The 24,589-nt window shown below is 41.4% G+C and overlaps 1 protein-coding gene across 1 annotated transcript; it reads right to left on the bottom strand.

The window, feature by feature from the left end:
- Nucleotides 1-9,409: 9,409 nt before the first annotated feature.
- Nucleotides 9,410-19,385, bottom strand: fam210b (family with sequence similarity 210 member B). Its single transcript, XM_069690974.1, has 3 exons — nucleotides 18,638-19,385; nucleotides 13,093-13,289; nucleotides 9,410-10,326 (listed from the first exon to the last, which is right to left on the bottom strand). The coding sequence occupies exons 1-3, from the start codon at nucleotides 19,172-19,174 to the stop codon at nucleotides 10,110-10,112; spliced, it is 951 nt and encodes a 316-aa protein (XP_069547075.1). The 5' UTR covers nucleotides 19,175-19,385; the 3' UTR covers nucleotides 9,410-10,109.
- Nucleotides 19,386-24,589: the final 5,204 nt, after the last annotated feature.

The raw sequence follows: 24,589 nt of genomic DNA on the forward strand, positions 1-24,589 counted from the left end.
TTGATTTAAAAAAAAAAAAAAAAAAGCCCTCTTAGTGATAATGGGCACTGAATGGACAGTGACATCCAGTGAAATAATGCCAAAACAAGGCTGCGAAACCGCTGTTGAAGGTTGCGACAAGTTATTTTTTCCAGTCACCAAATACCTTCGCGCTGCGGTCGCTGCGACAACTTTTATCTTTAGGATCTACTCCTAACTTTCCGGGGAAATTCTTTAGAAAACATCGCTATGAGTAATTTTTTTAGTCCTCAGAATCTTTGTGAACACGTGCGTGCACATAAAACTGTTGGATAAAACGGCCCTCTTTTTTTGAATCTGAAAATGCACACAGAGCATGTGAACGCAGCCTCTAAAGTCTGCATATCCCAAAACATTTGGGAAGTTTTTGTTGTTTTAGTTTTTCTTAATTTTGAGGGAATAACTTTTCTGCATTTTTGATCAGTGAAAAAATGTTGAAGTGCTCTTTACAAAATAACCTCTTCCAAATAGAAAACCGCTAACATTAGCACAATGTCAGAAGGCGTAAAGAAGCACAACAATAAGGTGGTGTCGTCACATTAGCAGGCTTGTAATAATGTTTTTAGTTACTAGCAGCGTCTAGCAGCTAAAGGATGAAAACAGCCAAAGAGTGAATATTGACTTGAATGAATACTAATGTTGGTCTGTGTCTGCTTATTGTGTATACAAGCAACTGTTTGCTGACAGCTTTACCATACAAAATATAATACAAAAACAGTTGTTAATTAATCCACACTTCGAAAGGGAAGACATTTGCACCTTTTGTTGTGCAGGTGCTGTGTTTGTTTGCAACTTCAGCAGCTGCATGTTTAACATCTGCTTCACGTGCAATAGGCGAGGCAAAAACACATTAACGAAAGGTGAAAGACATAGAGAGCGGGGGTGGCGGGAATAAACTGATAATGCACAAGGTAACAAACAAATTCAGTGGTTTCTTTATTTTGTGTGATTTCTAACGCAAAATACAAAAAAAAAATTCTGCTGCCAGTTCAACAGGAAGGCGCATTAAATGTGTCTGGGTGTTGTCAGTGAGAAAACTTTCCACCAGCATTATGGATTGTCTTGCGCATCATAAATTCTGCCAAATAGCCTAATATCATAATATTAGAGGCAACGTCATATCTGAATATGAGAGGAATAATAGCTTTTCCTCCCTCTGTCTGCGCGTCTTGATGAAAACCTAATTTTATTGCCACAATCATAATGGAATTATCTCCAGGTGTGATGAGGGCATTTAATGAAATCATTACAAAGGATTACTTGCTCTTTTTCACAGGCTTATTAAAAGAGCCTTTGTGATAGAAGGCTGAGTGAGAGGCTGTATTTTTTTTAATTTTTTTTTCTACTCCACTCTGACTGATTGCATGTTTGTCAGTCTGGCAGTCGCACCATTTGTGGCTGGCATAAAAGCCTGCAGGGAACCACAAGATCTGATTGGGAATCTTGGGGAATAGCAGAAAAAGAGAGAGAAAAAAAAACCTCCATTGGCTGCTGCAGTGTTGTATTGATGTGTTTGAACAGAGGGCTCTCATTTTCATGCCCTCAAAGCACACATAAAAATGGTTTTTCAATAAACGCTACTCTTTGATGCATAGTTTATCTGTTCAGGCTATAATAATGGAGTTTCTCTTTCTTTCTCCCTCCCTCTCTGTCCCTCCATTTGTCAGTATCTTCCTTTAGTTTTCCTTCTCCTCCCTTTTTTATCTGTTCCACTTCCTCTTCCTCTCCTTTTCTGTCTCCTCCCTCTTCCTTTCTTCCTTGACCACCTTTTATTCACAGTCATGTGACTTCTCGTCTCTCGGTATTGAACTGTATTTAACCTGACCCGGTAAATCCTATTCCTACATTGCCAGGGGGTAGACGTACACCATGGATGTTAAGTTTAATGAGCAGCACAGGCAAATCACAGTCGTATTGCCGTCCATAATTCTCTTTGATTGAGTCCAGAATTGTAAAATCAATGTGTTCTTGCCCCCTGTTCACTTTTAGTTCATATTTCTTTGTATGACAAAGCAACTTTGTTTCTTCCCTCATCAACTACCTGTGGCCTGAGGATCTCCCATACATCAGTGTTTGATGGCAAATATGCCTCAAATTCTTTTATTGTTATTGGCATTGCTGTTATGTCACTTTTCTTAAAAAAAAAGAAAAGGGGCATCCACCACTATTTTATTTTGTTTATCTCACCTTGCTTCAACTAAAATTGCTTTTTAAAGTCCAGTTTTGGGGAGTAAAGTACATCTACCCACTGCTCAGACCAAGTATGGTTGTACATTTGACTTTTACTTCAATACATTTGGATCTCAGAGGGAAATATTGTTCTTTTTACTCCACTACGTTCATGCTACACCTTTTAAAGATTAAAAGTGGATGTGGATCTGAAATATGAGGCAATACAGATGTGCCTTAAACTGCAATACCACCGAGTGCCACTAAAGGTTGGCTACAAAAAGCCTCCTATTCCTATTTAACTTGTCTAATGAAATAAAAGTCAGGATTTTTTTTTTCCACTTGTCATTTTCTGCAAAACTTTTTTTTTTTAAGTCACTCTATTTAGCGTTTAGCAGTATATAAATACTACACACCAGTTGTAATCTGACAAGGGTTAATTAATGTATTTGTCAACATGTATGTGTATTAAAACAACAACATAAAGTGAAATTTATTATTGGTAATAAGTACTCTGCATAAATAATCCGTTAAAAATAGCAATAGTTTGATTCCATGATTGGATAGTTGTCTCCTGGTTATAAATGCTGAATAGGGTCACTTCAGGTAAAGCATCACTTCGGTTTTTTTGAATGTAGGACTTGTAGTTGTAACGGAAAGACATTTCTGTGTCGTAGAGGATATGAATACATCTCCCACCACTGGATAAGTCAACAGCCCTTTGGCAGCCACAGAAAAATAGGAATCCTAAAAATATTTAACAGCTCACAGACAGCCCCAAGAAAATTTCTATTTTAAAAAAAAACTTGAGGTTACTCATAGGCAGCTGAATGGCTGAGTATTACTCTGCGTCATCACTTCAGCCGACGCCATAGGTGAACGATGGGTACCTTCACAGCTGTTGTCAAGATGAGATGAATAGCTTCGTCTAACTACTCGGGAATAATGCTTAAAACAGAAAATTAATCCAAGTCGTGAATAAATGTATTAAACATTTGTGTTGTGCCTGGTCAGCAATGATTCCAGTTATTTAAAGGAAAGAAGGAAGGCGGAGAGAAAAAAAAAAAAAGAAAAAAAGAAGAGCGGCAAGTAGCAGTGGTATAGTGGCAAGAATTCAAGTACTCAGCAGCTCCACAATACCCCATTAGTCTTCATTTTCAGCAGGACATGCAACAGGGGCCTTACGTCTTAAGGAACAAACTAAAATTTATTGGGCTGGCCAGTTCGGGCTAATTGAAAGAAATTGTCTGTCTGTTTGCTTTCCATTAGGTTCTTAGAGGGTGGTGGCTTGGGGCTGGGTGATGATTTGGGGCCTGAGCTTGCTGCCCCTCTGCTCGTCACCTCGGCCTGGTTTCCCGTTAATGGTTTGATCCATGAGCGCCCTCCACTGAGCAGACAGTCGGAGCTGTGGGGATCATTTAGGGAGGAATCGTTTAGGGGAGGATTTGTGAGATGCATTCATTATGAAGTGTGCACAGGCAAACAGACTTCGATCAGTAATGGCGGCTCAGTAATGGTTTACGACCCTGTGTCTGCACTTGCTGTAGTTTTGGTCGGGCATCGACCGATATGGCTTTTTCATGGCCGATACCATAGCCATGATTGGTAATCAAGGACACGATGCACCGATATGTGAAACCGATACACATTTGCAAAAAAAAAAAAAAAAAAAATCTTTATGTCAAAATTTGGAATAGCAAATTCTAACATAAAACTTAATTCAAATGACTTTAAATCAATAAATGCTGCCATTACGTAATGTTATTATGAAGGTATACTGCAGTTCGGGCTATTTATTGCCCCCTCTCTGTTCTGCTGTGTCCGTGTGCGACAGCTCCGCCCTTCATGACACACAAGAGAGCGAATAAGCAGCAGCACAGAAACTAGCGCGACTTTCACTTACAGAAAAATGCTTAAGACTGCGTTGAAATGAAGCGGGAGCACATGGACTCCGTAAATACCACAATAACTTCTTTTGTTCTGGCGGGGCAGGAGGTCCCGTTCGCGGGGCTGCTCTCCCCAGACGGTGGGTGGGTGAGCGGGCGGACACTGACGAGTCGCTCCGGTGTGAGACGAACTTTAATGAAACACAACGTGTGTCGTTAAACTGTTTAAAAAATAAATAAAAGAAGAGCAAGTAAATATGACACGATTGTGGTGTTTATGCAACTTAAGCGTAGAGGACTGTGTTTTTTTTTTGTTTTAAACTTTTGCCGTTTTTACTGTCTCACCTTAGAAACACGGTCCTCCGAGCTGCTGAGAACTTCTCCGCCACCGAAGCGAAGTGAGCTTCTTCGGTGGCGGAGAAGTTCTCAGCGTTGATTGGCTATTACTCATGAGACGTAACCAATCAGATACATCTGTTGGCGGGACATTGCTCAACACCACACGGTGGTGACTGCAGACTGAGACCTTCATGTGAGCCCAAGCAGCGAATTTTGTTTATTTATTTATTTCCATCTGCGATTGAATAGAAGAAATACCGATAGTCGGAAAAATGCTAAATATCGGCTCCGATAATCGGTCGATCCCTAGTTTTGGTTCACTCTTCTCCCAGCACGCAAACATAGTAATTATGATTGATTATCTCGACCCCTTAGATTTTTATTGTTTCAGATGGTGTACCAGGATCTTTCATAAATATTGATTTGGGATTATAGTTGGTTTTACTGCAAGGCATCAGGTTATTGATATATTGTTTATCATAGTGTCCAACTTCTTGGAGTGACAATTTTCTCTTGAGATCTAAAGATCACATTCTATCTTTCTTGAGTTCTCAAGAGTTCTTGAGCACAAATTTACAAACATAACCCCTTGTGTGTTTGTTTCTGTGTGTCTGTAGGGTTTTGAGGGGATGTGTTATATTGTTTTTATTGTCAGGCGCTTTGTGTTACTTGGCATTTGTATGGAAAGTGCTAAACAAATGAAGTCTGATTGATTGATATATTCAGATTCTTATTTGACCACACATACTGTTACATATTCTGATGTGAATAACATAAATCAATTTTGTTTTAAATGGTGTAAATACAGTTTTGTTGGACATAGCTGAAGGACTCGGAGGTTGTAAAAATACAGAATTTTGCTTCAAAATATGAATTATGCCAACTTGGCGAACATCCCCGATATAAAATATATGTAAATTAATTCAATATCAACAAAGAAATAATGATTGGTCATTTAAGGGGAGTGAGGGGAGGCTGTAGCTTAACACTTTTGACTACGGCTCCATACAATCTATGCTTATTGAAATGGTTCAGGAAACCCAATTCATAATCTGAATCTATGAACTATGTAGTTTGATAAATCAGATTACACAATGCTGCAAAACATATAACATTTTGGAATTGGGGAATAAAATAAGTATTTGATAGCATATTCATCACACTGAATTCCATTGACACGGGATATAAGACCATACGATTGATTTAAGAACAACAGCATTGCCCTCTTTTAATTCTGGACAGAAACCTAAACATATTTCATCAACATGTCGGGAATCTTTGTCTGGAACTGAACCCATGTGTTTTATTTTGAGCACAACTTTACTAGAACAAATTTCGAGGCAACAAATCCCATCACCCATACAGCCAAATCAAATTTTATGTTTTTGTGAATCTGCTGTGCACAAACTGGAGGCCACAGTTTGATTAAAAAGAAGAACCTGTGGCATTAATTGAACCTGAGGAAGGATGGAGAATCAGTGGCATTACATGTCTGTACACTGCATCTATTATTCTGAAGTGTGGCTTTAACAAAGCTCAGACTGAATGACCCAGCTGACTGTTAGACAAGTGACAGACAGTGAGCTTAGTTACAGTTATAGACAGTCAAAAACATAATCCACAACTGCCAAAAAGACTTTGACAAATTATGCCTGCTGCCTCCTCTTCCTCCTCCTCTCTGTCACAGGCTACATAAACTCTCTACCTGTCCGTCTCCAACCTCGCGTCTCTCTTCAAGCTCCATTATAATTGGTTACATTTAACAGCTGAGCTTCTAAATCCTGAAGAGCAATGCTGATGATGGGGAGGGCGCAGCGCACCAAAAAAATAAATAAACGCACACATCTCTGGTGGAAACTGACTGGCACTAGTGTTTAAAATAATAAGATGCAGCTGTTGATAGTAGCAACTGTCTCCAGGTTTACTTCCCTGTAGCCTCGGTGGCAGCAGAGGAGCCGTGATGAAGGCAGACAGCTGACAGGTGCTCCAGGATGGTGCTGCCATCAGGTGCATCTGCTAAACTTAACTCGGAGACAGGAGAGGAGAGAAGGGGAGAGGGAGGGTAAGGAGAGCAAAAGAAAAAAGGGAGAGTGAGTGGGGGAGAGAAAGAGAGAGGAGTGGCTAAAAAATATAAAGAAAACCGGGTTAAAGGAAAAAAAAAAAAAGAAGAAGATTGGGGGTTGGTGAGTATAGCCGAGAGAAGGAGTAAAAGTGTGTGTTTGTGTGCTCCTTGAAACTTTCTGCCAGCCCTCGATGTGGAAAAAAATTCACAGGATGTCTTTGAACCTGCGAGCTGACGGAATAGGTTCCTCTCGGTCTAGACACTGACACTCTGAGGGGCTAACAAGTTTACTGAACAGGTCAGGAGACGGGGAGACAGAGGAGGAAAGGTAATAAGGAGAGATAATGAGCAAGTGCAGAAAATGATGGAGAGGAAATGGAAGGAAATAATAAGAATGAAGAAATTAAATAAAGGGTGCAAGAAAAAAAAAAAAGGCAGCTCGTCAGGAAGAGAGCTTTTGTGAGCGTGTGCACGAGAAAGAGAGAGTGTGAGAGCGAGAGCAAAGATGTGCACCCTGCCATATGTTTATCAGTGCATGCATCAGCACTTTACAACTACTCTACACTTGCCTTCCAAATCTTGTCAGAAAGGCAGCTCGAGTCCGAGTACAGAAACGTAGTGGATTCACTCTGTGCGCCGCTGTGACCGTGGTGATGCTGGCGGCGCAGTGGGCACAAGTCAGGAACTTGAGGAAGGGATTTGACCCATCCCCATGCTGGGGCCGGGGCCCTTTCATCAAAGCTGAGGCCAAGCACAGCTGAAGTGTTCACTTGTATCGCAAATCATTTCTGTGCCGAGGAAAAAGGCGACGAGAAGTGTAACCAAGGAGCTGATCTTCCAGCTCTTCTCTTTCTCTCGTGTGTCTCACTTTTTGGTGTACACACACACTCTAACACGCAAACGCACAGCAGTGGGGACGGAGCAGAGCCTGACAGAACCCAGTGCATCATAGGTAGCCCGACAGAGTGGCTGGGAGCGCTGTCACCAATTTGTTCTTGGCCATGGGGGACATGCAGGGGATGGAGAGGCGATGGCAGCTCCCTGTCCTCATCATGGATAATGAGGCCTTGGCTTCTCCTTTTTCCTAGTATATGGCATGCGTGTGTATGCGTGTGTGCGTGTGTGCGTGTGTGTGTGTGTGTGTGTGTGTGTGTGTGTGTGTGTGTGTGTGTGTGCGTGCGTGTGCGAGATTGGTTTGTATAAGTTGGTGTCAGAGTGCTGCCAAAGCTCCTATTCCTAAAAAAAAAAGCAGGGTTGATATCTGGCGCAGACCACTGTGCACTCTTAGTTCTCCTTATACAACTCTCCTGGCTGAATTATTTACCGGGCAGAGAAACACACACCGCACACACCGAAGAGATCAGGTCTTGTTCAAGGCAGCTACCATTCAATACATCGCAGCTCTTAGGGGACACCACACCAGCTGAGGCTCGCTTGCTGTGCTGGCTGACCCATCAAACCTCAAAGGAAGAAGGGAGGGAGGACGGGAGGAAAGTGAGGCGAGAGATGGCACCAGACCTGCTGTGAGAAAATGCAGCCGGGAATAATGCATTTTTATGAAGAGTAAAAGAGGTCAGTGTGCGATGACCTAACCCCTTAGGAAACATAGCACACTATCAGGACAGCACTGTCGTCAAGTGCGGTCCAGTTACAAGTCTGCGCGATTTTTGATGTTTTCTGTAATGTCATATAAAATGTGCACACAAGCTTTATCATTGCTTTGTTGACATCAACCTGCCACTGTAGCACATTTTACTGTATCATATCTGCCTGGGTGATGCTGCTTCTTGTGATACAATGCTGGCATTTATGTAGAAGATATTAAGAGTACAAACAAGTTCAATCGAAGAGATGAAAACTGTATGATGTGGTTGTACCGGAGCAAACAACACTGTATTTGTAATTCAGGAGCTCCCCAGTGTGGTAAAAAACAGGAAGTGCAACCAAAAGTGGAGCCTTCTTCCTCACGTCAAATTTCCTTCTCCATGTATGAGGTCAACAATGAATGTTTTTATGTAATAATTGAAGTTTCCTCTTCTATTTTTGTTACGGCACAAAATTTAGAAGAGTGCAAATCAGCTAATTTTCTAAATGTGTTTCCTTTTAATATAAAAGTTTAACTTTGCAGTGTCCAAATGACACTGAACTGGTTTTGGAAGAATTTCCACTCCATTGAAAATAAACAACACAATTTGAAAACTTAAAACACATGCCACTTTGCTTCTTCTTTTTAAACCTATTTGAATAATAATTTAACCTACATGTAAATAACTGATGTCAGATTTGTATTTACAGTTTGTTTCTGCTGCCCACCAAAATATCACACATACTCTATTTGTTTTCATTCAAATGTAACTTCTTTAATGTCAGTCCACCATATGACATAGACATACAGATGGATTGAAATTGAGTGCAAAATAAACAGACAAAACTAGGAAAGTATAAATTCATTCATTCCCTCCATACGGAGCAACACTGGTATTGGTTTGGGCAGTATTCGCTCTCCTGCTTAGCTCAATTATAGTTTTGAGCAAATCCTAAAGGCTTCTATGTTTACCGGTTCACTTTATTGTCTGATGCTAGGTAGGAAAGCTACACTATATATTTTAAAATCTTTCTTGGTGAAAATGGCCTTCTGAGGCTGGAAACATCAATGAGCACAGCAAGAGTGAACCAAAATAGTCAAGTTGCACGTCATAAAATCAAAACAACGAGCTGAAAGACACGGTAAAACTATATAGAGCTTCGGATGACTGTGGTCAGATGATAACTTTCTTAATTTGCCACTGTGAGCAGTACCTTTCTCATGCAGTCATCTTATTTATCATTAATTCAAATATTGTTGTAACAACAAAGTGGGCAATTTCTTTAGACATAATTTTAATATATGATGCTGGTGTGATGGTGGTAGTTTGTAACAAAAACACACAAAGTATAAAGGAGAATTTCCCTTTTTAATAGTTAAATACCAACCATTCAATCACAGAAAAACTCAATTCTTCATCCAAAGTTTGAACCTAATTACAATCAGCATCACTGAAAATGAATGTACTTTCAGTTACTACTTGGTTTGTAGCATTTGGTAAATAAGACAAGGAGCAGGAAATGGATGCCAGGAGAGCCTAGAGAAAAATAGAGGGAGGCAAGACAATGGCAGAAAATGAAGAGGTGGGTTGAGAGAAGAAGCAAAGAGGGAGCGATAATGAACCTGAAATATTCTGCTGATTCACATAACACCAGAACATAGCCAAGTCCGATATCAGAGAGCAGTGAAAGAGAGATCAGCGTTATCCCACTAATCCCCACTGGGAACCCTCAAAGCATTAAAAGACCAACTAGCCAAGAGTTCAAGACTAACACTCATAATCCCTGATCATTCTTTTGATTGTAAATTAATATTTAATCTTTTCCAGCCTTTTATTTCATTTTTTTTTTTTTTTTGGAACACATATCAAGGCCCACATCAAGATTCTTTTATAGCAGGAATTAACGTAGAAAATGTTTTACCTGAATTCACAAATGCAAAGAGAAAATATGACATGTTCTTAGCAGTAAGGATATATACAGGCATTTTAATTATGACCATTCAGGATGTTTGTAGCTCAATGAGGCAGCAGAAGAGTAGAGAGGGGTCATCAGGGTGCAGGTGTGGGCGGTTTAAAGAGTCCAGTCTTTCTGAAGTAGCGCACAATCAGTGGCACCGACACCAGCGTGATGCTGATGCGAACGGGAGCGAAGAGCTTGTGGATGGCGTAGGACAGGACGAACGTGCTGGTTCCTGCTGCCATTTTAGACTCAACGACTGCCTCGCTGAAGCCCAGTTTGCACAGAATGGCCGCCATATCGATCCCACTGGGGGGGGGGGGACAAAAGACATTACAAAAAACTGGTTAGAAGTGCATACAGTTTACATAGCATGCGATAACTTACAACTTATCTTCTTACACTTTTCTTTTCAATCACATGTCTGCCAGTAGTGCTCTAAACACACAGCACACAGATGTTTCTGGCCATACAAGCGCGTGCGTGCATGTGTGTGTGCGCGCTCACAATCTCATAAAAGTTCAAAATGAAATAAAACGAAATAAAGGTGACGATCGTAATAAACAAAATTAATTCAAATAAATGAAAGACAATTTTAAAAGTAAGCAAATACAAAAATAATAAATTAATAAAAGAACAACACTAACCAGCCCCAAGACTAATATTTTGTTTTTATATAGCAAAAAAACAACATAAATCATAAGACCTTAAAACAACTAGACGACATGGGGCAAAACAAAGGAAAGGCCATTGAGTCTACAGCTGCTTTTCAAAACCATCAACTGAGACCTAAAGAAAGAGTCCGCGGTGTCGAGGCCACAACATGAAAGCCAAGATCGACCTTTGTTTTTAATTTAAAGCAAAGGACAACAAGTGAACCCTTGTCACAATACCTGAGTGAGCTGCTGGTGATGTAAGATGCAGGAAGTCACAGATGTACACAGATAATATAAAAGATCACAAGAACCCTAAACTGAATCCTGAACTTGATAGGACAACAAAGTAAAGTTTGGCAAATGTTCATTATATTTAAAGAAACATGCACGGGGTCACAGATTTTATGTTGATTGAAATACATTTTGTGATTTGAATATGAAACCAAGATTTAGAATGTTAGAGTTTTCTGTTAACCAAACATTGAGCAACCATGGAAGCTACAATTTATTAAGCAATAAAAACCACAGTGAAACTTGTGTTTAGCTGTGAAAAAGTTGTATTCCATCAAGTCCCTAATAGCAATCATTAAATTGTGTGAATCAGGTTTATTGCCGTTATCATGTTTAACGGAGACATGCAGCCGAGGGTCAGCTGTCTACAGGCTTTTGTCTTAACTACTACACACCACAAAACCAAAACAACTTTTCAGAAAAAGAAATCTCGACAAAAACTCACTGCTTAAAACAAACAGTTCTTTCACTGCACTTTTGACAAACCCTAAAAAAAAATCTTGCACTGCAGCAACAGCAGTCGTGACGGGTTCCATTTGCATCTGCAAAAGTGTTCAGAAGTGCAATTCGCATTTGTCTCCACCAGAGGGAGCTGTGTCCAATACATGTTTCATAATGGTTTATCTTACATAAACCAATTTAAGCTGATGACATTAGCATTAAGAGCATGTAGAGTTAACAAGCTGCATGTCACTGTCTCTGTGAGACTGGCTTTGGTTTTTGTGCAGTCGTGGCATTTTAATGAGCTATTTGGGGAATAAAAATGTAAAGAATGTGGTAGCACCAGGTTTCGAGCTGCTTCACCCAATACAGCCTTTCACACGCATTAGCAGCCCTGTTGCACTCGGTAAACTTAAGTCAGCTAAATATAATGATCCATCTGCACCCTGACAACTGTTTACACAGCACATGGCGCTGTATTAGCAGGCCACATGCCCGGGCTCTGTGGCCGCACAGTGATAATGCTCGATGGCTGCTGGCAAGAGTCAGTTTCCACCTCAAGGGTCATTATCAGCTAGAGGAGGAAATCTCTACGCTGTCAGATAATAACTGCCAAGTTTGTCTCTTTGGTATTCAAGGTTTGTGGCTAGACAGACAAGGGCCTGACATTGTTTGGACTGATACTCTTTCTAAAAGTAAGAAAGTCTGTACGACATCAACAGACAAAATGAGTGCAGTACATAATAATTTATATTCTGAAAATAATGCACAATTAAAAAAAAAAATGCTGACAGGATGAGAAAGATTAACCTTATTCAAGCATTAAACATGAATTTAGTGTCCAATTTAGGCAGAAGTTGCATCTCAACGACAGAAGGGTCAGTATACAGTAATGTGGATGACACAGTGGAAATATTCAGGAGCCTGTACCTTGCATCCACTAATCAGACCAGGTCCCATTTGCTGCCAATTTGCATCAGGAACTTTGCTTCAGTGCAAAAGCGGCCCACGCATCAGCCATTTCCCAAGCACATCTTGAGCCTTAAAGGAAAGTGCTCTCACACTGCTACATAATATCAGTAAGAGATTGTTCATACTTTCATGAGTTGTTTAAGGATTTTACTTTTTCTCTTTCCCTTCAGCCCACTTCATCTGTTTGTGATTTCCTGTTTTAGTCAGTAGAAAGTCTATTGTCCTCTTGTATAAAGAATTTCTCTATAAAACTGCAACCCATTAGTACTTCTGCAAGGACACTCTTACTCTTAGATTGTTAGAGGATAGTACAAATAATGTGATTTTTTTTTTTTTTTTCATTCTGTCAGATGTTGGTGTAGCTACACTTGAAATATTTTGACTTTAATTTATATGTACAAAACCAGGTAGCAACAAATAAGGTGAAGTTAGATGTGACCCATTTCTTCAGACAGTGTTTAAATGTGTTAGATTTTCCTTAAAAGGTGTAACATATTTTAAGCATTTAAAATGACAAAAAGCTAAAAAAAAAAATTTTTTTAAAAAGTATTAATCCTGCTCTAACAAATTATTTTATCGATCCATGATCATGGTTCCGAATAAGTAACAATAAGTAGTAGCTGTTAGCCACCCGCGTAGCCCCCGACCCCCCCCCCCCCACACACACACACACACACACACTTGTAGAAATAGCGATGACATGATGTTTTGTTACCTGGATATAAGGAGGTAGAACATTCCCAGAGACATGAGGGAGATCCCAACGTGGAAGGAAACTCCCACTGCTCCATACTCCTTGAAGACTTTTTTTAGCTGCTGGGTCTTGTTGGGTTTTCCTCCCTCTGGCTCTGTGTCCATCGGGTCCTTCCCTGTCGATGAGGTAGTAGAGGCCTCCTTCACAGTCTGCACATCCTGGACAAAAAAAGGAAAAAAAGTGTAAAATAGGAGGCACAACAAAATGAAACGGGAGCAGCACGAGAGTGTTTATTAGAAACCACAAATTCAGAGCCTTTCGATAAGGGTATTGTGCTTCTTTTTTTTTTTCCCCTCTGTCGGTACTGACTGGAGTCGCTTTTAGTACTTTTCTGAGTTTTCTTTTCCACTGCCAATAGTACTCCCTCAAGGCAGCAGCGTTACTATAGCGCTGTCGCGTGTAGCTGCTGTGACGTCAACTTCAACATGACACACACACGATCAGTAGAGGAAATAGAGGGTGTGCTCCATTTATATGTCGGTATGTCGCTGCTATGAGAAATATTTTGTTTTGAAAGAGGCTGAAGTGTTTGTAGGTGTAAGTATATTTACTGTGCAACAAGGACAGAGCTGAGAGAGTGGCAACACGGGAAAATGTGGCATTGTTTGTCTTGTCTTTACAAGAACTGTTGATCTATTCAGTATCTGTACATAATGTTTAGAGGTGCCATAAATACGTAAAAGTCTCGATCTTTGTCATCAGTAATGTCAGGGTTATTAACTGCCGTTTTCCTTCGCAGGGTAGCACTGACAAACTGATCCTCTTTGCATGCTAAACTTGTACAGTTTTCTATAAAATGCCATCCATTCAGTATCTATAAAGGTAAAGTAATACAGACCACAGGGTGACCTCGTCAGAACCTAACCTAAAGATTAATTGGCAAATGAAGTTGTATTTTGGAAACGTTTTGTGCAAACTTGCTGCTTTGTCATTTTTTTGAAATGTATGTAGCATCATAATAGAAGATAATAGAAGAACCTGTGTGTTGTGATTGTGCGTCATCCGATTAGGTCAAACAAAGCCTGCACTTTTTTCAGCCTCTTCTATTTGCAGAGCAGCCGAGTCAGCTGATTAAACATAGAATGCTGCTGTGTTTAAGGTAGTTCACATCATCACTCACCCTTTCTCACACTCACAAAGCCCAAACACAAACACACCAGACAAGAGGAACAAGCACCAGACACACTCCAGCTGTCTGACACATAGGCCAGAGTAGGTAGGTCACTCCGGTGTGTGTGTGTGTGTGTGTGTGTGTGTGTGTGTGTGTGTGTGTGTGTGTGTGTGTGTGTGTGTGTGTGTGTGTGTGTGTGTGTGTGTGTGTGTGTGTGTGTGTGTGTGTGTGTGTGTGTGTGTGTGTGTGTGTGTGTGTGTGAAGCAGATTCATGAACTACACCACACAATAAAACCACAACAACCAGCAGACCAGCACACTGTGTTGATGGTTAGGATTTGAGAAAGCCTGCCGTTTAACTGTACAGTATGTAAATAAACCCAATGCTCTGGCTGACAAAAGTCTAAAAGGTTGCATTTTAAATCTGCTGTCATGCGTAAAGCAGCTGAACCTGTACGACGAGCTTTATTATGGAAAATTCAAGATCCCGGTTTGGGCTACAGAGTTGACTTGTGAATATGATACTAATGCACTCTTCCGCAGTTTTTGAAATGTGGAAGTATGTAATACTATTAACATTTAAAATTGAATACTCTTCGTCATCAGTTCTGAATTGTTTGAAGAAAGCTTTGTAGTGTTGTACAGTCATTTGGCTACAAATTGTCACGTGAAAACCAGTTAGCGCTGTGACATTGGGTAAATTTGTTTTTATTTGAGAAAACTGGGGGTTTACATAAATCAATATTTTGCCTTGCAATGAGCACCATGCATGATTGCAGTTTACTGTTAAGAAACCTCTTATAACCCTTTCAGTCCATATTTAGCTGACAAACAGCGCTGCTGAATCAAACACAACAAGAGCTCACCTTTTAACTTCAATGCTGGGACTCCTTGTGGGAAGATTCAAGAGCAGGGGCATCACAGCACCATTTGAAACTAGTATGTGGCATCATAAAGAAGATTATAAACATTTAAGTGTTATGGAAGCAAAATAAAGTGAGGGGTTTAAGAAAAAAAAATCTACATTGAATCACACACAGATGTAGGATTTTTAACAGTTCAAACACGAGAGAGCAGTTAAACAGCCTCCCTGTGTGATTCAAAGTTAATGTAAAACCAACTCCTGCTTCAGGAAATATCTGACCACAGTACAAGCAAATAAAACTAAGAATCTGAACAAGCATCTGGAGCCTACTTTCAGTACTGGGAGTTGTTTTTTTTTATGCTCAAATCAGCTCAAACTCAAACCCTGAAGAAGGCAGGTTTAACATTTTAGAAACTCTATGACTGTTGCACGTAAAACTTTCTGCCTAACTACAGGGCCACATGTTTACCTGATCACCCTGCTGCCGCAATGCAATTTCAACACAAGGATAGTGGGAGAAAAATGAACATGACACCGTTATGGCCCATTTTTTTTCTCGCCGAGAGCTACTGAACCAAAGTTGCAACCATAAATGGAGCAGCTTCGTATCATCTGACAGGAAGGCATCGTGTCCAGAGGTTCCTTTTGTGGGCAAGTTATTCAAATATCTCCTCTGCTGGGAAGAAACACAATCCAGCTAAAACAAAACAGGATATACCTCTGGCCTGTGTGATTCGTCTATTTCTAGGCAAAATATTGACATTGTACCTGCAGAGCTCAGACAACTCACTAAGTACGAGGAATACTGCAGACTGCGGCCTCTTAAACGGGCAGTTTATTTTTACTGTAGCCTTTCAGACAAAATGTGGGCCGATGGGGAAATGTATGAGTGTGCATGCGCTACGTAACATGGCAACTATTTGGCAAGATTTTACACAAGAGTTTCCAGCCATGCTCACAGCTCTGTAAGGTTCAATTCTGGTACAACAGGTCTAACATCTGAATGCAAACATGTTCACAATGACGTCGTCAACATGTTGACGTCTGGCAGATATGGTAACAGCCATATTGGTCATCTTGCATTTGATTACAAAGTACATGTTTTGTTGTCGTTTTGATGGTGCAACTAGCTGATCGCCAACCACCAGGTGATCACCGACATGATTACAGTTCACCCTGAGGGGGCACGAATGCGTGAGCCGGATTTCGTAGCAATACAAAACCACACGTTTCAGTTCTTTCATATTTAGATTCAATCGTGAAAGCATTACATTAATATAATCGTCTCTGAGACATTTGCAAATGTGACAGTGAGGACTGTGACAATAAAGGGCCATTCACTGCCGTGTGCGACATTTGACCTTACATACAGTAACTTCCATTCATGTCCTTCCATGCCTTTTTTTTTTTTTTTTTTTTTTTTTTTGCTGCACTGACATTCTGCTGTCTTCCTTTGCGGGCCCGAGTCAGACAATTAATCAAGGCAGAAACAATGAAGAAGAAGAAGAAGAAGAAGAAGAAGAAGAAGAAGAAGAAGAAGAAGAAAAAGAAGAGACATAAGAATAAACAAGCTGATCTTTTCTCTCGGCTACAATTGGTCTTGCTGAATTTTGGCCTGAGCCCCTGGATGAAGCCATAGCCTTGGCATGGTATTCACTGGGCTGCCAACAATGGACAAAGGAGGAGTCCAGAGTGGGCAAGGGAGCAGGCGTTTTGCTTTTCAGAGGCAAGAAAGGCCAAGCTAAAAGTAAAGGCAGACGGCACTGTGGGAGGGTCATGTGAGGGAGCAGCTAAAGGGAGCTGTGCCAGGGAGGGTGTATAGGAGGGGAACAGTAGGACTGCTGTGCCTGATGACAGCTTTTCAGAGGCATAAAAACACATGCAAAGTCACAGTGGCATACAAACACTGACAAAGAGACACTCGCATGTACACACAAACACAGAGCAGGAGGGAAATGGGAAAGTGGAGAGTCCGTCATGTAAGTGGCTCAAGCAGAAGGTAGTGAGTGAATGCTAAGTGTCATGAAACTGAACACAACAATAACCTGCTGCAGAAGAACAGCCTATTGTTTCATTAAAGGGGAACTCCACCAGTTTTACACAAATCTGTGTTTTGGGGAGGGCTGCTGCATATGTGAAAATACTTCAAATATTTTGTGGCTCCAGAGGGAGCTGCATTACACCGTTGCATTCCTACTTAAGGCAGAGTTGGTTTCACGAGACCTCTCGAGCCCTTTCATTATCTCCCCGAAGCTGGCGGCGAGAGGCTACAATCATTGCTGACCAAATTTGTTGAGTTACATTGTGGGTAATGATGGCCACAGAGTTTTTTAAGAGGGAAAAACAGTTGTTTTATATTTATTCACTAGCTTTGAAGAACTGTTATTAAAAGATTTTTTTGGAAAAATAATGACATGTTTTTCAACCTTAGTTGTACTTTGTGCTGAATAGTAAGGCTCCAACTATTATTACTATTTGTAAATAGTTTTTTTTTTTCCCTTATCGATTGATGTGTTGATTATTTCTCCAATTATGTGTTCAGTCTATGAAATCGTAACGTGAAAACATTGTTAAAAATGCTTTTGCAAATTTCTTCAAATGGCTTCATTTGTCCGATCAGTCAGTCCAGAAGATTTTCATAAACCGTCACATGACATAAAAAGGACTACATTCTCACATGAAAACCTCGAACTTGCAGAGGTTTGACATATTTCACTAAAAAGTGAAAAATAATTATCCGTTTTTCTTAGAATAATTTTCTGTTGATCACCTATTTGCTGATCGCTGCAGCCCTATTGGTAAGCCCTCTGCTAGAATAGTGAACATTATCAAAGATAATGAATATGTAAATAATGTGACTTGTTATCTTTAATAATAATAATATAATGTAAACCTTCTAGCTTTTGTACTAATGAAGATGATACAGAACACACCTGAGCCAAATCATTACTCAATGTAGGTCCAAGTTGACACATGTTTATTTTTTTTTTATATGAACCGGTGTTGACTCAGCTCTGAAAAAGCACGTGCCACCGTACAAACTGAATCCACATTCAAGTGTTGCTGGGTTTATAGTCACTGACTCACGCTTACGACTCTCTATGAAGGAGGGTTTTTTTTTTCCCCCTCCCCGACCACATTGTGCAGCCAAGGTGTGCGTGAGGCAGCATGTGCTCTCTCAGCTCTGTGAACGACACCTCTGCTGGTTTTAGGTTCATTTTACACGGACTTACAGTGACTTCACTGCAGAAAAAGGCAGCCCACGTATCTGTGCGCGTCATGCCCTGTTGTATAACGAAGCCCCCGTTCACTTACATGCGGTGTGTTGCTGAAGAGCCCCCCTGAGCAGCCAGCCGGGCTTGATATTTGCATGATCCGCAGTTGTGTTTTGGGTTCCCGTCGGGGGATTCAGACCGCCGGTTGAGCCGCGCGGGACTCGCGACACCGGGTCGTGCGTGCTCTTATTAAAGCGGTCACCGGGGGGGGGGGGGTTACAACAAAACACTTGACTCGGAACGGTTTCATTTTACCCCTTTGTCGCCGTCAGTCTGCTCCTCGGCCGCGTCGCTCTTCTTTGTGGCCGCTTTTGTGGATGAAGATCTGGTCTGCATGGTGGCGCAGTGTCGACTGGAAACCCCCCAGTTACCTGTAAACAAAACATCAGCCGCCGAGTTCACGCCGCCGTTATGGCGCCGGTTTGTCCAAACGAGCGGCTGCCCGACAACATCTAATGCACCGCCTTCGCGCCGCACGCTTTTGGAGAGATTCGCAGCGACAGCGGCCACCCGGTCCGAGTGTGCCCAGTCTGCGCTTATAAAACCAGCCGACGCGTCCCAGTTCCGGACGGGGTCCCGTTGTGGTGGTTCCCTCAGGTGCGCGGGAGGTGGACCGACACCGCCGGCGGACGCGCAGAAAACCCGGTGCCGTTGAAACGTGTGGCCGGTGCGCACCGTCACCGTGACGTCCCCCGGTCTGTTTGGTTTGACTTTCACCAGAAAAGAGCCCGGTGCCTTGAAAGCCTGATCCAGAGCCGCTGCTGACAGCCTCCCCGTGCGACACAAAAACATTGTCGTCGACGGCCCCCCCCCCACTCCACCCCCACCTCCAGACTAGCTTAGCGTCTCCGAAAATTTCAAAAGAGCGAGGAAACCGGCTCGGATAACTAATTCGGAGTGTTAGTGGCTGTAAACATGCTGCCCTGTGCACACTAGTGTTTCTCCAGTCCTGTTGTTGACCGATTATAACCGACAGCCAATGAGGGCTGACGCCGCGCAATCGCAGACACTAAATGCTGAAGAGGAGGAGGAGGAGGAGGAGGGGGGGGGGGTATTTAAAGGTGTAACCGTGCTGATTCATGTCACCGAGTTATCCCATGAAGCATCTGTGGGGTGCAAGTATAACTGAGACCAGGACGTGTGTTTTAAAGCCCAGCAGATCTGTACAATGTAATGTGTGCATTTTCCAGCCTGTAGACTCACTAAATGTGTTCAGTTTGATTTTTTTTAAAAAAAAAAAAAAAACGAGGTCTGTTGTTGTTTTACCTCCATGATCATCCTCCAGATTCAATTCAATTCAATTCAACTCAATTCAGTTGAATTGTATTTGTCCAGCACCAATCACACCACGGAGTATTTCAGGACGCCTAACACAGATTAACACACGTTGTGAAGAATAACACAACAACAAGATTAGTCCGGTTAAGGTAAGAGAAGACCACAGTGTTAAAGTGTTTGTGGACTGTAGTATGTATAAGGTCATACAGTACTTTAAGATGGCCCTTTACATAAATGTGGTGGCCACAATATTGTATTGCTTTCCAATAAATCAACATCACTGACTATGACCTACATAACATTTTACAGACATTATAAAAGTGAACATTATGACACATCAGTTATATTGGATGCCATTAGTGTTACTATGGAGGGGTCACTGAGTTTACATGTCCCCTCAAAGTATAGGCTTATCTCTAATGCAAAGCACGCTAGTTTTCATTGTCGGCAGTTATAGGGTGTCATGTCAGGGAGAGATAAGGCTGCAGGCCAACAGAGTGAAGACAAGACAGGAAATGTAAGCTGTTACCATGCTGGGTTTTTATAAGTTGTGTGTATTGCATCAACATGATGAGCCAGGTTTTAGAGAAAATTTACAGACATTTTTCTACTCTTGTTTCTCACTTAAATTAGCACACCTTTGCAAAAAAAAAAAAAAAAAAGAAGCAGGAATGTAAACAAAAGCACAACCTCAAAAGGAAGTTGTGGGAAAGCACAAGATCAGTACAAACTCTTCAACTGGTTTAATTTAAAAGAGTGAAGCCTACTTCCCCAAATAGTTCTGTGTTATTGGAGCATCCTGCTGCATGTCTGTGTTAAAAGTTTAGTCACGTGATAAACATGACCCGCTTTCAGGGTAATGCTTTCTGGTGACATTTGCACCTTTTTTGGGGGGGAGAAAGAATGCTGGTATGCACACTCACAATGTAAAAGTCAGAGCGAAAAGGGTGATAGTGTGTAGGAGGTGAGATAAAGAGGGTGGGATGTTGGCAGAAAGCCATGAAAAACAGCCCACACTCAGTGCAGCTGTGGAGCCTTTGACCTTTACTCAGCAGAGCCACACAATCAACATGTTGGCTGATTTAACATGGCTTTTAAGTTTAAACCCTTTATCACGTTTGCGGTTTGGTGATTTATTCTTTTAATAGTTTAGAATGAAACATTTATTTCCCCAGCAGGGGTCAGTGCTGAATGTAAATGTTAAAAAGTGACATTAACATGTCTGAGAACAAGTCCTGGGCTGTTACGTGAACCGTATCTGCTGCCTCCCACAGACAGACATAACGGAAGACGACCACTCCCGTTAGATAAGAGCTGAACAGTACAGTCCCACGTACTGTAGAGAGTGAAATGAAAAAAAGTCGCTGTGACATTCCCAGAAATATTTTGTATTTTAGGTAGAACTCATCACTTTACATCCCGATTAGGGTCACGTTGATGTCCCTGACCGTGGTCATTTCTGAGACTCCAGTTTGTAATGTGGACCAAATGCCATTGCTCTCATGCTCAATCAATGAGTCAGTTGTGAATGTGTGTTGCTTCATGTAGTGACAAATCGGCAGTGTTCCGTCAATAACGTCACTGTAACTTCCACTTTAATGCTCTCTGAGTCTGATGTGGTCAGCATGTTGTCAGTCTGTTGGTTCATAGTCACTTTACACAGACATGTGATTGCTTTCCTCGATAGTGCCAAGTGAATACATGGCAAACACCGAACGTTAATGTAAATCTTTCACCCTTCCTTCCTCAGATTGTAAATTATTTAGATTCTGCGGTTCATAGTTTGTCATTGTACACTGTCCAGGATTTCAGCTGCAGATTATTGCTTGTGATTGTGTGTATATATTTGGGGCACTCTGATGCACAAAAACAAACAAAAACATGTTTCCACAGTTAGTTATTTAGGAACCTTTACAGGTGGACATTCGCTGTTGAAGAAAGAAGTGTTGCTGCTCTGTTGTCATTCTGGAAACCAGTAAATCAGGTTTATTGAAACAGTTTGGAGACTATAACATTTCCTCCTTTAAAAGGTGAAGTTGTAGACATGTAGAGCAGCTGGTGTGTGTCATGACCGATGACTGCTGGTTCATCAGTTTGCTACGCCTTCATAGAAAAAAAATGATTCCATTACTGTAGGCACTGGCCCTTTTAATGAAAACTTGATATTTTGTAATAAGTGGATGTGAATTTTGAGAATAAATCCTAATGTTGGCATGCTCACATTCCATTCTGGTGTTTAGCTGCAGTATAATGCTTATCCATGATCTGACTTTAAAATGTTAGCATCACAGCATTTGCTAATTAGCAGGAAACACAAAGTAAATCTGAGGCCGGCGAGAAAGTCATCAGGTCGTTACCTATAAACCAAAACAACTGACTAATTCATATTTGACCTCGATGATGGCAACGAATGTGTCAAATTTCAAGGCAGCTGTTGGGAAGACATTTTACTCAAAACATGACGGTTGCAGTTGAGGAGTCAGAATTGCCAGAGTCAGTTTTCATCACATGCGCACCATGAATGTCTCTGCACAACTTCATGCATATCCATCCTGTAGCTGTCGAGATATTTCATAGTGGTTAATCAGCTGACCAGTTAACAAAGCCGCACCTGTAGCCCCGTCTCATGGCTAAAACTGGCTAAAAACGGAGTAATACTGTGATAGTGACTTCCCCCCTATATTCTCAACCTTAGATTAAAGTATCAGTGCTTGTTGCACTGAAATGCTGTCTCACGTCTTAGTGAGTAACTGACACAGACCGAGTGTAAATCCTTCGGTCGATATCCTTTTATCAGTGGCTGGGCAAACAGACATCAGCTCGTAAACATCGTAAATTCAGGTCAAATAACGCACTGAAGCTCGGTTAAATCCGACAGATCATGGGAACCGAGCAGACGCCCTGACCCACTGAGCCGTCCCTGTGTCCAGCCCGTCTTTTTGGAAGGCTCTGCTGTCAGTCTTCTTACAAACTGGCAAGAGGCTCGATAGCTGTTGTCTCCTCCCAGCGGAGCCCCACTTCAAGGCCCTCTCATCATGCTTCCCTTGCATGCCTTGGCTCTTCAACGCAAACGCCTCTTCTTCGATTGCGTGGTCTCATAAACTTCTGCCGTTGATTCACTTTCCTAATTTATGCACCACATTCCCGGCTGTTTCTCTGTGCTTTCTTCCAGCATCCTTCCATTTATGTAAGCAGCTGAGTGGTCAGTGTGTGTCTGTATGCTCTTTCTGGAAGTGATCCACTTGCCCTTCAGTGAAGAGGACTGAAGGACTGGGACCAGAGCCAGCTGGCTTACTCTCTGTAAAGCAAAGGCACAATAGCAAAGCCAGGCAGCACAGAGGAGGTTAATGCAGTCTGGATCATGTGTTTTCAGCGCCATTGTCCTCCTCTCTGTCTATATGCCTTCCACATAGTGACAGAGGGAGCTTCAGATGAAAAGAAGATCTCTCCTAACATTTGCTCAATACACATCAAGGACTACGTAGATGTTTGACAAATTATTTAGTGTTTGCATGACTGGTTTGTTTTTCAAATCCCTGAGGAGACATATTGGCTGAAACGTGCTGTTTTATGATCGCATAATAAACTGTAAACACTGATAAGAGAAGTACATCAATGTCGACAGGACACTCCCTTAAAATTAACATTTTAATAAAACAGAGAGAGTGATGGATAGGCAGCTAATCGAGTGGAAGACTGCTGTAAACTCTTACTCGACGGAGACTGGAAATAGATAGTTCACCAAATGGCAAAAATAAACTCTGCGAGACATAGGCTACTTCTATTTTATTTCTAAACTGTTTTCTTTACTTGCCGCTGTAACCCAACTGTTATGCATCCGAGCAACAACTGCTGCGTGTAGCCTGTCAAAATATTGACCCCTGTTGACCCTACAGCCAGTGAACGAGTGAAAGTTCAGAAACGGGGAAAAAGGAAGAAAATCATTGGAGGAAGCATCTGAAGTCGGGCCAAGACCCCGACAGCTGTGTGATGAAGGACGGACCTGCCTCTGCCTGCCTCAGAACTGAAAAAATAGGCCAAGTATAGCGGACGTCTCAGGGTGAATTAAACTGTAGTAACCTTCATACAGCGCGTGAACATGAAATGAAAACGGACTATTAAACTGAAAATCATTTTTAAAAATAATGGAGCTTTCAAAAATGCTACTTAGTTTGACTCGTACATCCACAGATGAAATGTCAAAAAAACATATTCCAAAAAAATGAAAATGCTCATAATTTTGTAAGCGTCTCCTTTTTTTTACAAACAGTTTAAAATACATTCAAAGATTTTCAGTTTACAGTAAAAAAAAAAAAAAGTATCCAGTCCTCACATTTAAAAAGTTTCTGTCTGAGATGTTTTTTTTTTTTCTGTTCAGACTTGTACCTGACTGCGGAGGCATATTGCCACCAGACCAGAAAAAGAAAACTGATCAGTTACAACGCGAATAGTTTTATTATTACAACATAAGGCTGTCACTTTATCCAAAACTTTAATTTGAACGAATATAAAATGACATGCAATTCCAGGTGGGGGTTCTTTGACACTGGCACAGACTGTGACTGTGAATTTGTCCCCCTGGGGTCTGAGGGTATACATTCAGAGCAACTGACTTTAACTGTGGCGCCACGGCACTTCGGCTCTCCAACATGACATTGCGCCCGCTCATAGCACATTAATTATTCACATACTTTGATGTGCGCTTTTTTTGTTGTTGTTGCTTGCTGACGCACCCAGACCACTGCTCACAAAATCACCTGTAACTCGGAAGTGGATTTTAATCACGTGCCGAAATTTGTAGCAATTACTCATTAGGGTTATACCTTCCTCCCGCTCCGTGCACATCACGGTGCTGCGCCTCGTTCGTACGCAAAACACGAGTGACACCCATACACTCGTGATATTTAAAAAAAAATAATAATAATAATA

Source organism: Brachyistius frenatus, unplaced genomic scaffold (genome assembly GCF_029030835.1).
Source record: "Brachyistius frenatus isolate BFR_SWC_R1_liver_20210118 unplaced genomic scaffold, ASM2903083v1 Contig_10, whole genome shotgun sequence".
Classification (NCBI taxonomy): Eukaryota; Metazoa; Chordata; class Actinopteri; family Embiotocidae; genus Brachyistius; species Brachyistius frenatus.